Genomic DNA, 16,682 nt, shown 5'->3' on the forward strand with positions numbered 1-16,682 from the left:
GTACTCTTCGAGTAAAATCCTTTTCTTCAAAAAAATGGCACGAAGTAAGAAAAAAAAATATTTTTTTCATTTTTCATTTTAATTTACTATAAATAAATAAATAAATTTCAACTTGAAAATTTAAAAATAGTAAATAATGCTATGTGAAGAGAAAATAAAAAGACCTAGGGTGTAGTGATACAATGTAAAAAAAGGAAAGTGAAAAAGAGAAGAGAAGAGAAGAGAGATGGGAGATGGAACGGTTTAACTCCAGCGTTTGGCGAAACTTGTTCATTGGTAGAGGCAGAGCGATTTGTGAAGATGATTCATCACTGTGAAAAGGTACACAACAATATGAACTTGTTTTTCCCCTTTCTCTAACCCTCGAATTCCATGCTGCAATGTGAACTTCTCTTTCTAAACAATTTCGTAACTTTATACTTAATAATTTACTCCTGAAAAATAGCTTCTGAAACACCGAAACTAGTTCAGTCAATTTTGGCAGTGGAGTTTCTCAGAATTTTCACGATACCGTCGTAGTCAAAGTTTAGCGATTCGATATTGTTCTTTTATTCTAATTCTAAAAGACAAAAAGTGTGCGCACAGGCACATTTCTCTAACCCTTCAAAACCTTTTTTTTTTCTTTCTAGAATTCGAAAAATCAAATCACAGTTATACCACTTCCGATTCTCAGTCGCTTACTCTCTTTGTTGCTCACCTTTTTTTCTTTTACTATACACCTGATTTCATATTATTAACATTAGGATTTGTTTGTGTTGGAGCACTTTTTTAAAGATACTGTTTGAGAAGAAAATAAATAAATGAATTAACATTACACTTTATGAAAAAGATTGCTTTAATTTATCTATAAACTAATTTTAAATTATAGAACTTTTATTTATTTTTCTTATTTCCTATACAGATTTGCGTTTGTAGAAAGATTTATTGATGTCTTCAATGTTAGCACTTTCCCTAAACGTTTCAGCAATAAAAACATACTTCCAAGCTTTATAATTCAGGTTTTCACTTTTTATTATTATCTCAGTTTTTAAACACTGATTACACTTTGCTGAACCAGAAAAGTCTTCTAGACTTTTATAGATGTGAACTATTAAGTTATGCAATTTAGCATTTAGTTCTTTCTCTGAACCGGGCCAATCTCCCCTTGGGGATGCTTCAATTACACAAGCTAACACTTATTGTCATCCTTTCCTACAATTTGATCCATCTTCCTTAAAAATGAGACACACGGACAGGTTCAACTTAGAGTCTGGTAGTAAGCAAATATTAAACAACTTGGAAGTTTGGTGGAAGACTGATTTGGTAGAAGTTTCACCTCCATTTCTTTATTCTCACACACTACTATTATTTTTACCCGTGGCAAAATGGATGGCCAGGTCTGCTGACCAATCAATTACATGATAAATTTGTGTCATTTTTGTTCAGTTTTAAAAATAAAGAATAAATTTAAATAAAAACTTCAAAAAATAAAAATATTTTTTAAATTTGAAATGTTATTAATAAAATTAATTTTAATTCTACATATAATGATTGAATATATAAATTAGAATACATGAATATCTTTCAATATTTAAAAAAAATAAAATTATTGTTTTATAAAATTAACCGGTTGAGCGTAAGTATATATATAGGCTACATGATAAAGGAGTCGGGTTAAAAATGGTCTGATTTATGTTATAGTTTTTTTAATATAATGACTTTTTTGAACAGTCCATCCATTTAATAAGTAATTATTTTTAGCGTAAAGTGATCAATTCTATGGCTAATATATTGTCATGCACATGCTTTACCATGAACGAGTCTGTAATAGCATTACTGTCTTTTATGACATCTTTTAGGGGCATCTTCATGTATGTTGCCCAAAAAGTGTCATATAAATGTGTAAGATACATATACTTTTGTATAAAGTTATGGATTTTAAAGATTGTTGTGAACACTTTGAACATAAAATAAGATACAATTATTCCAATAATTTGACTTCTGAAAGCTTGCATCTTGTTTTCAAAATCCTTTAAAATTTTATAAGTTATAAGTTGCGACTTCGTAGAAATTTGTTGCAACTTCTAATTGACCACATTTGAGTTGCTTAAGTTGAACTAGAGTATGCCGCATTTGTTAATGTGCTCCTGTAGGAGATATGCTAAGGAATGACTAATTTTGCATTTTGCTGATTTTTGTGTTGTCCCCCATTTTCTTAATTTGTTTCAGTAGTGGATATTAAGGAATAATGAATACTAGACCTTGTGATTATTTTGATGAGTTTGTGCTCTTAATTGAAAATGTTGACAGGACCCTTTTTGTACTTTGCTGCGCAGTTCTAATGTTTCTTTTATCTCAATATTCAATGAATTTAGAATTTATCTATGATTATTGATGGCAATAGTTTTCCTTTATCTAAGACATTTCTACTTATAGTTTGTTTCGTGGCCTAATACTAAAATGTGTGTCCATAATTGTCTCAATGAACTTGACAGACAAATATCTGTCTACTATGTGGTGACAAAGGAGATCCGAAGTGCAACGTATACTGTGCCCAATGTAAAGCTTGTGCTCAGCATAGGTATGTGTAATGTGAGTTATCGTTCTCACTTTTAAATAACTGACAGTACTTTGATTTAGGTTTTGGATAATTAATTGGGATTATATTTTTCTGCTATTGGATTTGATATCTACATAATTTGTTCAACCAAAAGTACAGTCTACATTTTATCAAATGAGTAGATGTGTATGTATTAATAACTTTTAAAATTGATACAATGTTGGCAAGGTTCTCAAGTCTGAGATTCTACATAAACTCAAGACATTTTTCGTAGATTTGATTTGCAAATTTTGTAAGAGCTTATCTAATATAGAAGAAATATTATTAATGGTACTTGAATAAATGAAATGGGGAAAATACAGTGGATTCAATTTACACTGTTTTACCTTTTATTGATGTATTGTATATATGTATATGGTTACAAATAGAGGCAAAACCCTAATCTTAAAGCTGGGTACCTACAAAGGAAAATAACAATAAAAATAATGTTACATTTGAACACTCTCCCTCAAGCTGGAGCATATAGATCATATGCACCAAGCTTGAAATATATAAACTGAATCCTAGGTTCTTTTATAGATTTAGTTAGAATGTTTGCAAGTTGTTCACTAGAGCTGATAAACTCAACTTCTCTTAACAAAATGACAATCAATCTCTATATGTTTAGTTTTCTCATGAAACACCGGATTGGAGACAATATGAAGAGTTGCATGATTGTCACAGTATATCTTCATCTGCTCACTTTTTTAAAAATTCATCTGCTAAATTTAAAGAGTTTATCCTAGGTTACTTAAAAAGGAATTTGACAGCAAGTTAATTCGTTTCTTCTATCTTGTTTGTAATATCGTAAGAGTTAACTTGAAATTTTGACAACCTTTAATGTTGGTATAAAACTCTATTACTGCCAAACAAGAAAGTATTACATTATTGTTGCAACCCAAAAATGTAAAACAAAATATGTTATCAGCTAATACCATATGGTTTTTTAGTGTGTTGTTTATATGATATTATATGGTAGGTCAGAACAGAATTTGGATTTGTTTTATTTGTCTCTTCTAGTGTTTATGTACTGGAAAAAATAGGAAGTCATCGGTACTGTGTAATTTTCAACATTTAGGCTCATTTATTCTCTATTGCCTGACAAAAATTTAAGAAAAAGGAAAATATATTGTTGCTCACATTATAATAAAACTATATGAAATAGAATATCGTAGTTTGGAATTAAGTGAAGAAACAAAAAGTAGACTAATGAACTAACTGAATATACGCATACAATGTATTTTCTAAGATGTCCTCAAGCTGGAGTATACATATTATGTACTTTTGTCTAACAAGTTGTAACCCATTAACGAAAAGATCTGCCGAATTATAACAATTTCGGCAGGAATTTCTCAACAGTAATGTTTGTACTCCTGATGAATCTACCATGTATTAACAATATAAATTTGCTTGGTCTTTTATTGAATGACTACATTTAGAAGCTCTAAGTTTAGAATTATAGGTTATCACTTTATGAGTTTCATTGATTATGATTCAAATTTTCTTTTTTAAGTAGCTATCTTCGCGTGTGAATTCAAAGATTGCAATTTCATTGAGTATTAAAAATGGGAAACTAAAACATTTGAACTCTTATGGTGAAGGCGGTCACTGAAAAAGGTGAACATTTGTTGATCACAATCAATGAAGCTTTATATGATGAGCAAGCCCATCTGCATATAGCCTCCAATCACATCTTCTGAGCACTTCCAGAGTTATTATTTATTACTTTATGAAGGAAAATAATTTATCTGAGAAATTGTTGCTGCATTTGTGAATTCAAAATGACTAACTAGCTAATATTTCACTAAATCTATGAGGTTCTAGAGGCATCTCTATATAATAAACTAGGAGTACAGTTAAGTAGTAAATTTATTAAGGAGCTTAATATTCTTCTTAGTAGGATTCTAATTTACACTGCACCAGTTTATATATTGATGTGATCTGAATAAATCAACAATTCATGCATACTTGTGTTTCAAGTGGAGAAGTGAAAGTGCTCCCAAATTGGCCCTTGATGTGATAAAATAAAATTGGAACCTAAGATGTTGTGTACTTCTCTTTCTAGCTTGATATATGTAAAATGTGCTTAACAAATAGTTTAGATATTTGCAGTTATTGTTTAGATAAGTTCTATACAGAAGATGATGGAACAATTATCTGGAAATGTGAGGACTGTGCACCACATAATCCTAAAAGATGTGGATCTGAAGAATTGAGAAAAAGCAAGCGTTTAACGGATATCACTGAAGCTAAAAATAGAAGATTAAAAATGCAAAAGGAGAGTTTGGCAGTTAGAAAACCAAAATCTGTCAGATCCTCTGAAGGTTTTCTTGCAGAATGCCTTAGGAAAAAAGACATTGAGAAGAGGCAACCGATCCTTGAGGACAATGACATCTTTTATGAGGAGCCTGAATCAATTAAATGTCCTATAAATGTTTCAACTGACAGGCCTAGCTGTGCTCGCCCACTTAATGATCCAGTTTGGACGTGAGATTTTTGCTTTATTTTTCTGTGTTGAGGCTGCTTTTGTCCAGTTAATCATTGAAGTGAAGTTCAAGTAATTTATTAAAATTCCCTTAGAGGGTTATTTATGCACCTTATTTTTCATAAACATTTTTGTAGGGGACAATTTATATTGAACAACACAACAGATTTTGGTCTTGTTATGTGTCAAGCGAAGCTTGCGCAAAAGTGAATTTGGCAGTAACAAAGCTTCCTACACTGCTTGATGTAGAGATGTTATCGAGGTGTGGTATTTGGCCCGAGAGTTTTGATATGTCTCCTCCTAACGGTGATAGTATTGGTCTCTATTTTTTTCCACAGTAAGAAAGGTATGCTTTGTCAATGGATTATATTCCTCATACTGACTGGTATTGTAATTTTCTATGTAAACCTTGTTTTTTATATTCTCTTACATCAATTAGGGATGAGTTAATTTTTGATGGTGTGCTGAATGATATAATTGAACAAGAATTTGCTCTCAAGGCAGTCATCAACAACATAGAGCTCCTCATTTTTTCTTCACATGTATTACCTCCAAATGAACGGAGTAAGTCGGAGACCTTAGGCTTTTATTATAAATTTGGAAAATATGCTGTGTTAGGTATTTAATTCAATCACTTATCTAATTTTCCAGGAATTTGTGCCAAGTATTATTTGTGGGGTGTTTTCAAGCCAAAGTCAGTCAGTCGGAATATTCGGTCCAATTAATCTCCTGAACAGAAATAGTTGGTGGCTTCTTAATCTGCCGTGTCAACAACTCTATGAACTCTCGCAACAGGTCAGATTGAGTTTCACAGTTCTGTATGTAGGGGCGTATATTATCTTACACTTTTGCTGTAAATTTAGAAAATTTGCTATCAATCACTTATCTAGTTTTCCAGGAATTTGTAAAAAGCTTTATTTGTGGGATGTCTTCTAGTAACTTTTTTAGCTTATAAATGTATACAACTTTTTCATCAACTACGTATAACATTATTTGTAAAATGCCACCCTTGACAGCTAAAGTAACTTTTTTGCTTGATCTGCCCATAACTATCTCTTCAATAGAAATGTGTACTTATGGATTCTGCAATTCATAATGATTTTGTGAAATGTCAGAACTCTTGGAATTTCTAACTTTTCTGTCATGTTCTGATGAAACTCCATCAAGAGTAAATTTTTTAAAGAAAAATGTTCTTCCTTTTTTGCAGGCTTTTCTTTGTATGATCTTTGTTCCCATCAGCACGAGAAATTAGATCAATTGTCTCTTTGCTAATGAAGTGTAGGTTAAAGTGTATATGCATGGTTGGGTTACTGATTTGTTTTCCCCTGAAATATTAGAGACCATTACATTACAGGGCAAAAGGCTCGAAAAGCTTGTCAAATGTTTTGGCATGTGGTGATCTGTATCTGCCAAATGTGAAATAGGATGTTGAGGAATAAGTTCTTCCTGCACCATATAAATTTGAACATGCATCTTTCAAAATTTTCAAAATTACCCTTTTATTATGGATTTGAAAATCTGGAATTTACAAAATATAATTCAAAAGTCAAAATCTCCTTCCAGAAAAAGAAATCCAAAATGCAAAAAATACATTCTAGAAAAAAAAAAGATCTAAAACAATCTGAAAATGCCTTTTGAAAAAAAAAATCGAAGTTTAAAAATGTGTTTTGAAAATCCAAATTTGAAACACAATTTAAAAATGCATTCTGAAAAGAAAAATCAGAATTCAAAAATGTGTTTTGGAAATTTAAATTTGGAATACAAAATCTGAAAATTTATTCCAGAAATCAAATAAGTGTTCCAGAAATTTAAATCTGGAAATATATTCCAGAAATAAGGTTATGAGAATATTTTTTTATTCACAATCTCCTTTCATTTAAGATAATTTTTGTCATTTTAATGAAAGATTGGGTGAAAGTGCATGGAGAATTTAGCTTGATTTAGTATATGATTGTTTTCACATCGGATGTGAATTCATAATTTATTCATAATTTGAAACAATTTTAAATAACTTATGGTTTTTAAATTGGGATATGAGACTTTGTGTTAAATCAAATACACTGTTAATATATGAGTTTGTCTCTATTAATTTAAGATAATTGTTTTAGGTGCATAAATCTCGTTAGATGTATTACTCAGTGTTGATGTACCTCTTATGCACCAATTAATATAGTTCTTATACTTTTTCCTATAAGATGTTTTCCATTAAATCGCATTAGGTATGTCATTTAACTTTTTGAAAATAGACATATAAAGAATATGGATAATTTTTTTTCTAATCATTTATAAAAAAAAAACAAAAATATAAAGGAAAAATAAAATGAGACATAAGTTAAATTTGTGCAAAGATTAAAGATAAAAATTCAGAGAAGTTATATAAATGAATTTCTTACAAATTAAAATTAATTTATATAGAAACTTATTTTATTTTATACATTTATTTATTTATTTTACTTATAAGTTTTCATGAAAATGTTTATCTAATAGTAAAAATATTAAATTTGAATTAAAGCTTATTATAAACTTATTTCAATTCAAATTTTGACAATCCACACAATTTTACAAAATTATTTCAAGCATGTGTCTGGATTATTTTAGATTTAAAATATTTGATGTAAACCCTTCTATTAAAATCAGCCCTAACAAAACTTATTGTAACTGTGTTTATAACACGTTTTGTGTCACTGGACGTGTTTTTGCAAAGCAACTTATTGTTATTTGCTTTTATATTAGTTTAGAAGTTAGTTTGTGCACGATTTACATCTCAAATGTTGCAAACACGCGTTCAGCTTTATTAGTGGCTCTCACATGCATTCGAATTTTCCATCTTAATACGTGTTTCAATCTCATCTTAATTAAATATTTACACAATTAAGAAATTTATTAATATGTACTTAGGAGAGTGTTTTTGAATACTTGATTTAGGATAATATTGATTTTGTAATATGGATATTTGTTAAATATGATTTTTAAGTAAAACAGTTTATATTTCATTATTTATTCTAAAATTAATTTTAACATTGTTATTTGAACAAATGAAAATAATTTTTACCAAAATCAAAGTATGATTCAACTTTATTTTGACAAAAATGCAAAAACATCTACCAACTATGCAAAGGGAAATGTTGTTAATCCTTTTATATTAATAATGAATTATTTTCACAAGTTACCTTAAAAAAGAATTATTAAAAATAATCTATGAATATGTTATAAGTTATAAGTTATTTTTTTGAATCCTCTCAAAAACTTAAACAGTTTATAAGTATCTTATTAATTATTTACTTTATTATATAATATGTTATATGACTTTTAAAATAATATACATTTGATAATCATTAGTTCGAATAAAGATTAACTTTGGTTGCGATAATAAACCATAAATTAATAATATATTCTTTAGTTTATTTAATTTTAAAAACAGTGACCAATATTTTGTTTGCCTTAATTGTTAGGGAATAAAGTTCATATAAGAATCCCCTGCTATTCCTTTCTAAATGCTACCTCTTCAAATTTCATAAGTAGAAATTTTCATCTTTTGTTGATTTTTTAAAATTTTATATAAAAATTTGTAGGAAATCTTATGTTTTTATTTATTTTAATTTACACATAATTCTTCATGAATACTCACTTGAACATATATTTAAAATTCGTAAGAAATATCGTCAAAAAGAAATCTGAATATTTGTTTTCTATAAAAATCATAATTGGAAGATTACAAGTGTTTTTACTGTCGCTAATTTAAATTCGCATGTAAGTTTGCTATGAATTATAAATCTGCAAGTAAATTTGCTGTAAATATTAAATCTGTAAAAAAATGTAAAATATTAATTTTACAATAATTTTATATTTGACGAAATAATTTATGGATTTATCTACAAATATTTAATTAATTTTAAAATATTAATAAAATGCGTATTTGTTTTAAAATAAGTTTAAAACCATAATTACTTCTTTTAAATTACTAAAATATATTTAAATGAGGGAATATATAGCGAAAAAATAAACAATATATGCTTAAGGTATAGATGGAAGATTCACAAGTTCACCTAAAAGTATAATTGTGAGAGGAAAACAAATTGTCCTGAGTGCCTTGATTTGGATTAGAGGACTTAGAAGATACTCTTATGGGAGAGTTTGTCTCATTTGATTGACTCATTCTGAATTTATGTGGAGGTATTTAGGTTGACTCAATTTATATAGATATTGGATGAGTCTAGGACAGCTCAAATATATTGGAAAAAAATATTTTAAAAAAATATTTTCAAGAATCTTGGATTTTCAGGAAATAATAGATATTTGCAAAAATAATTTTAATTTCCAAGATTAAAAAAGAATCTAGTGTCCTTGTGTGATTTTTGGGTTGTAAGAGTGATTGTCTTACGAAAAGATTTAATTGTCTTGTGATATGCATGTAAAGACTTAATCGTTTTACGAGAGGAAAAAAAAATAGTTTTTGGTTTCACTAACTGAATTTAATCATCCTTCAGTAATACTCATGCTCAAAAGATCTCTAATTTTTAAAAATCTCTCTTCAACAAGAGGTTTTGTAAAAATATCTGCAAGTTGGTTCTCTGTAGAGATGTACTGCATTTCCACGATACCTACCCTTTTTGACATAGTCTCTTATGAAATGATGTTTAATTTCAATATGTTTGACCCTTGAATGCAAAATTGTTTTTAGATAAACCAATTGTTGCATTATTACCACACATTATAGAGATCTGTGTTTCATGAACGTCATAATCTTCAAGTTGATTCTTGTTCCACAATAATTGTGTATATCACAGAGTTGCTGATACATATTCTACTTCTGTTGTGGATAATGCAGTCGTGCTTGTTTCTTACTAGTCCATGAAACGTGATTACCTCTGATGAAGTGACATCCTCCACTTGTGCTTTTTCATTGTACTTTATCTTTAGCATAGTCTGCATCGTAGAATCCTTGAAGACTACATTTTTTTTCGAGTTTTGTAGTAGAGGCCGAGGTTGGAAGTTCGCTTAAGGTATATTTGAATATTCTTTGTACAACACCAAGGTGAACTTCTTTTAGATCAACTTGAAATCTAGCACATAGGCATACACTGAACATAATGTCTGGCCTTGATGCTGTTAGATACAATAAAGATCCTTTTCATCTGCCTGTATGCAATTATGTTGGTTTTGATTCTTTCTGAAGTCCAAGGGACGTTATCAGGTGCATTGGAATGCTCATGGACTTGAAATTGACTAATCCAAACTTTTTTAGCAATTCTTTGACATATTTACTTTGGTGCACTAGAATCTTTCTGTTTGGTTGCTTAATTTGAAGTCCTAGGAAGAATCTGAGTTCTCCAATCAAACCCATTTTGAGCTCCTTTTGCATAAGATTGAAAAATTGGTTGCATAAGAGATCATTTGTGGCTCCAAAGATGATATCATCAATATATACTTGAACCAATATGAATTCCTTGTCATGATCTGATGACATCCTCTTCATCTAGTTTGGTTTTTCTTGAAACATAACTTGGAGTTTGCAGAAGCTAATGGAGGAAATGAGTTAAGGAGAGCTCCTATGAAGCCATGAATTCTTTGGAGTTGCCGTGAGGTGTAGAGAGAGTGGTTGGTGAGGCCATAACTTGGAAAAGAAGGGAGAGATCAAGAGATGTTTATCCTAGAGAGGCTAGACAAAGGAAAGCTAAAACTTGAAAATTAAGCAGCATAACTCTATGTAGTTGATCTAATTTTTCATGAGGCAAGCACCTCCCTTTATAGGTGAAGGGGCCAACCAATGGTTATAAGAAATTGGTGGGAAATTCAAAAACAAAAGTATTCAAACTTGGTGCCTTCCTTGAGTCACACGATAAACATGAGTGAGGTGTGCACCTTGTGACCTAATTAGGTATAATGACTAGCCTAGGGCTTAATATGGTCCAATTATACCCTAGGTAGGTTTTAGAAACCTAACCCTAATCTATTCAAGGCAAAAATACAAGCTAAAATTCTATTATACTTTTAAGCAAGAAATTTAAATCCCACTCTAGGTTGTACCATTAGGTTATGACTCCCTCAAACATATATAAAAGAGTGTCTTTGCCATCAATAACAAAGTCCCAATCTTCTTGGATTCTTATAACCATTGCTCTAATGGTTGGTCATGATTTGAGGCTTATGCCATCATGATCTCTTCTAAATAAAGTGGTATCTACATTGCCTCTTTTGAAATTGTTTTCAACAAGGAAATTGCTCAAACGTTCATACCATGCTCATGGAGCTTGGTTGAGGCCATATAAAGCTTTGTTAAATTTCAAGATGTGCTTTGGTAGGGCATCATCTTCACTGGTGGTTGCTCAACATATACTTCTTCTTTGATAAATCCATTTAGAAATGTGCTTTTCACATCCATCTGATATAGCTTAATTCTGTTGTAGGTAGCAAAGGAAAGTGGAATTCGAATAACGTCTAACCTGGCTACTGGGCATATGTTTTAGTGTAGTCTATGTCTTCTTCTTGAGAGTGACCTTTAGCCACCAGTCTAACTTTGTTCCTTACTAGTTTTAATTGTTCATTTGATTTGTTTCTGAAATTCCATTTGGCCCCAATAAATAACTTTCCAAAGGAGACTTCAAGTAGTGTCCAGACGTTGTTCTTTTAGAATTGCTCTAGCTCTTCTTTCATAGCATTTATCCAATGTTCATATTCCCGAGCCTCCTTAATATTCTTAAGAGTAGAGGATCAACCTTAGAAAGTAACAGAAGAAAATATCTGCCTTAGTCTTGTATAAAAATGTAAATAGTAGAATAATATTTTCTGGATTTGTATTTCTAAGCATATTTAGTATAGGAATAATTCTATCCAAACAAGACATCAATTTTTGGCGCCTCTTCTTTACATGAAGTGACTCTTCAAGCTCCTCTTAAGAGACCAAAATAGGCACCTCTTCTCAAAGGACTCTCCAATCCTATGGCGCCATATGTCAATGCTTGAATGAAAAGCTCATTGGTTTTAGGATTGCCACATGGCATGCTAGGAATGGAAATGAATTTAGAACTTAAATAGTCATCTTTGGAGCCTTCTTAACCTATAAATTAAAGGCTTCTCTTTGTAAATGTTTAGACTTGAATGATATATTGAATTTGTGTTTTTGGAACTCTCAGCACATTTCTCAAGTCTCTCTTCTATGATGCTCTCTTGCATTCTAGAAATCACCCTTTCACTCTCCTTTTCCAGACCCATTTTCGGTGCATACTCCATACTACTCCAAGTCTTCCACTGCATTTCATCAAATCTTCCAAAACTCAAGCACAAACTGCATCATCAGGTGGATCATAGTTAGGCTACACATGTAGATAATCTAAAAAAAATAATTGGGTTGCTCTTGAGTTTTTGGGTATGGCTGAACCATGTATTGTTTTGTTCTTCATATTTTTGTAATTTTCCACCGTTTATTTTGTGTTTCCACCATTTATTTTGAGTTTCCACTGATTATTTTCAATTTCCACCATTTATTTTCATTGTTCTTGATGTTGGTCCATTGTTTTTTATGTTTCTTGATGTGTCATGGGTTGTTCTTCATGTTTTGTACCGTTTATATTCTTTTATTATCCATTTAATCAGTTTAGTTTTATTTGTTTTCAAGTTTTGTTGTTTACATGATCCACACCATAGCCCACCAAAAATTTTCATGTTTTGCCATCAACTCTCTATCATAGCAAGAGGGAACATGTCTTTTCCTCAAGGGAGATCTAAGCTCATTCCAATATTGTATAGGAAGATTATTTTGGAACCTAAGGTTTTTGACTAAAGAGGTCCAACAATACATAGTTGATCCCTGAAAGCTCAAAGTAGCTAGGGATACTCTCCTGTCTTGTTCAACTTGGTGACATTCAAAAAGTTGATCTACCTTCATCTCCTAGTTTAGATACTCTTCTACATCTTCTCTTCCATAGAATAGAAGGGGGGAAGGTCAACAATAGGCTCTCTATGGATAGGATGACTTCTATGTCCATGTTGTCTAGGTTGTTTTTGATAGTAGTCGAAGTTATTGTGGCTACTATTCTCATCGTATCTTGCTCCTTCTCTTATAAGAACACTCCCTATGCCGTTTTTAAATATATACTACAAAATGTACGCTACTTTTATTTATCATTTTTTAAATTAATATTTTTTATTGTATCAATCCCTTTCGAAATATAAAGATCACAAAAATGTTTTATCTATTTAAAAAAAAATATTTTTGTTATACATTATTAGGAATTAAATCTTAACATTTAAGAAAGATCGAACTATCCATTCACTCTATACTTTGTTGTTTAAGTCTTTAATTCTATAATTTAAGTACACAAAATCACAAGTAGCACATAAATTATTGCAAATTGTTTATTAGCTACTATATTTGTCAAATGTCATGATATTTTGTTAGATCAGTTTTCTAGATAGCATGCATATGTGTATTCCTTAACTGCCCTATCCCATTCAATAAATATAGATATATTGTATCACATTATCATATTTTAATATGATTTTTACCTTATATGTTGTATGACCTTTGAAATAAATTAAATAGTCTCGAGAAGAAGAAGAAAATTGAATTGTAATCTTGGTCAAATTTTGGACTGAAATATCTTTATTACGTGAATTTCATGCTCATGATCACATAAAAATATATGATATAATAAAATCACATAAAAATGTTTCAATTTTTAAAATATTGTGAGATTTTTCCCTTTAGCTATTTTTTTTATGTTGTCTTTTGATACCAAATCCTTGGATATTGACTCTTGCAATTTGAAAGCGATGTGGCCAATGCTTCAATATATGTCATAACTTGAAGACAGGTGCAATGATAAATTATGTTAAATGATATAATTACCAGATAATCTTTTTTTTCTAATTACATAATTAAAGTTCAATCACAAATTTAGTGTATAAAAAAAATCTGTTAAAAGAGTTGATATCCTTAAATAAATTTCAGTAATTCAAAGAATAAATTTTTAGCTCTTACAAAGGATATCTTTTTGATTAAAAAAAGATAAATGATACTAAGAAGACTTTAAAGCCATGCTTAGAGTAAAAGGTGGTGAAGAAAAATGGAACAATGGTGTTTGAGCTATATTTGATTCTAGATTCTTCTATTTATATCTATTTTATTCGTTGTTTTTGTTATGCACTACATGAACAATCAATGTTCATTCTATTTACTTAGTTGCCATGCTTCCAAAAATTGTGTCATCATAGTTCAAGAATGTATAATCTAAGAATTTATTACGAGTTTTGTGAATTTTTACATATTTAAAGAACAAATTCACTAATTTTCCTAAATAAACCACTCCAATCATACCAAATTTTCAAATAAATTCATTTTTAACCAAACTAAAGTAAGTTATAGCTAAACCAATTTTCTCACCTTTTCCATATAAATTAACTAAGTTATTAGTTAATTTGTAAAACGTTTGTTAGCTAATTACTATATATATAAATTAATTTTAACTTATAAAAAAATAATTTTACTTTTATAATATATTTTGAACATAGATCCTAAGTCCGTTCCAAGACAATGATGAATGGAATGAAAAGCACACTTAGTTCTCTTTTCTGACAGATTTTAGCATTCATATATTTCAATAAAATAAACACAAATTATACGATTTCTTGAATAAAAAACAATAACTTGGATGAAAAAGAAAATTAAAAAGAGGTGGATGAAGAACGCATGTGAGTTAAAAAATAATGATAATAATAATTAATAGTTGTGTAGAAGCAGAAAAAGGAAGCAGGGAAATAGAAAAGTCTTGGTCTTCTTTTTCTACAAGTTGTACAAAAACAGTGGCATTAGATAGAAGAAGAACCACCTCTAATGTCAAAATTCTCAATAATCACCAAAACAAAGTGAAAAGCTAAACCTATTATGACTCGAAAAGGCTGAACAGGTTCGGCGACGGTTGCGGCGACGCCACGGCCATGGGAAGAAACCCCGACGGACTCGCTAAAAAGCTACTCGCCGGCGACCAATACGACGGGGAAAATTCGTTCCAATACGACGACGTTAGCGCCTCGATCGCCGGGGAAAACATCGCCGGAATCGGCGGCAAGGTCCCCGGCTCCGGCGATAATATCCCTGGAAACTGACCCACCTCTACTCCCTCATCTAACAACGACGTCAACTCATCATTTCCGCTTTGCAAAACCTTCTCCCTCTCCGACGGACTCGTCTTCTCAATCGAGGCCAGCCTCGCCGCTGGCGACACGTCCCCGCGCCTGGCCGGTGGATCCTCGCCGGGAGGGGCTCCCGTGAGACGCTGCACGAGGTCCATGAAGTCACCGGGGTTGACGTGGATGACTCTGGGGGAGACGGAGTAGATTACCACCGGTTTCCGTTGGGGCTGGTTCCGCTCCGGCGCCCAGTGATGTTGGTCGGCGGGGTGCGGCGGCGGCTTCTTGATCTTGCGAGATTCGTTCCTGACTTTGAGAGGCGGCGGGCGAGGCCCCTGGAGCTGAACCTCTTTCTTGGGCGGCGGGGATCCGGCGGCGGGAGTCCCCGGCGGGTTCATGCCGAGGGAGAGAAATAATCTGGTGAGGTGAGTCGTAGAGAGAGGATGTTGTGTGAGGTTGAGAAATGAGAAAGATCGGAATTAAAGAAACCTGGAACTGAATTAATTGATTTATTTTGGGACAAAATAGATATACGGTAGTTTGTTGACTTCTGGAGAGCTGCGTTGACTCCAACCCCATTTTTGTGTTATAATATAAATATTAATCACAATTAATTAAGACTAACAACAAATGATGTACATGTGTTTATACCATCATTAAAGAATAAATTTGGGGTTAATTAAAGTATTTAATTATATACTACACATTATTAGTAGACCCAAGACTACAATTACCGTAAGAGAGTAGTATGTATATTTAAATTGGCTTCATTTTATGTACCGTCACTATTTTATTTTATTAAATGAGAATATTATATTACGTTTAATTTTCTTATTCCATCCAAATACATTTCTTTCAAAACTTATTATCAATAATCTTTTTCACAAAAATAAAACAATTCATTACACGAACTTTTTACTTAAATAACAATGTTCAAATATGAGAAGAGAAAATATTTATATTTAAAAGAAGTCATGTTGCAATAAAAGTAACATAGTAAGTTATTTTTTTTATTTTAAATTTAAAGACAATACAATACAAGAAATAAAGAAAATAAATAAACTTATTTATATCATAAAATCAGTCAGTTGTTGATTCTGCGAGACAATAAGGAGTGAAGTATATAGCAATGTTTATTTCTTTACATATAGTACAATTGTAATCATTGAAATCTGTGAGTTTTTCCATTTCAAAAAATTCATTAAATTTAGAAAACTCAAGTTCAATATTTGTATAAGCAATATTATCATCATGAATATAACTAATCTAATGTTCCTGTATATCATCTAATGTAGTAAAATCACTTTGTGGAGTCTGCACTGAAATATAATTTGAATCCAAATTAGTGCTCAATTCTAACTCCAAATAAAGTGAATGTGAATCAATTTCATGAGTTGTAATTGCTTCAGGAACACAAATTGTTGCAACAGGAGAATTAACCATGGGAAAATCACTTTCTGATGCAGTAAAATCAATACAAATATCACCATC

At 30.9% G+C, this 16,682-nt stretch overlaps 1 protein-coding gene and 1 non-coding gene across 2 annotated transcripts; one reads left to right on the forward strand and one right to left on the reverse strand.

Moving 5' to 3' along the window:
• The first annotated feature begins 180 nt into the window (after positions 1–180).
• Positions 181–6,554, forward strand: LOC137821691 (uncharacterized). Its single transcript, XR_016515817.1, has 7 exons — positions 181–321; positions 2,475–2,560; positions 4,691–5,065; positions 5,201–5,409; positions 5,503–5,627; positions 5,715–5,858; positions 6,271–6,554. It is a non-coding gene; the product is annotated as an uncharacterized LOC137821691 (transcript).
• An 8,266-nt stretch (positions 6,555–14,820) lies between these two features.
• Positions 14,821–15,711, reverse strand: LOC137821910 (protein MKS1). Its single transcript, XM_068626709.2, has one exon. The coding sequence runs from the start codon at positions 15,587–15,589 to the stop codon at positions 14,945–14,947; it is 645 nt and encodes a 214-aa protein (XP_068482810.1). The 5' UTR covers positions 15,590–15,711; the 3' UTR covers positions 14,821–14,944.
• Between the last annotated feature and the right edge of the window lie 971 nt (positions 15,712–16,682).

Source organism: Phaseolus vulgaris, chromosome 9, assembly GCF_051622355.1.
Source record: "Phaseolus vulgaris cultivar YP4 chromosome 9, ASM5162235v1, whole genome shotgun sequence".
In the NCBI taxonomy this organism is placed as follows: domain Eukaryota; kingdom Viridiplantae; phylum Streptophyta; class Magnoliopsida; order Fabales; family Fabaceae; genus Phaseolus; species Phaseolus vulgaris.

Coding starts and splice junctions, on each gene's coding strand:
- LOC137821910 (XM_068626709.2), bottom strand. CDS start 15,589: ATGAACCCGCCGGGGACTCCCGCCGCCGGATCCCCGCCGCCCAAGAAA.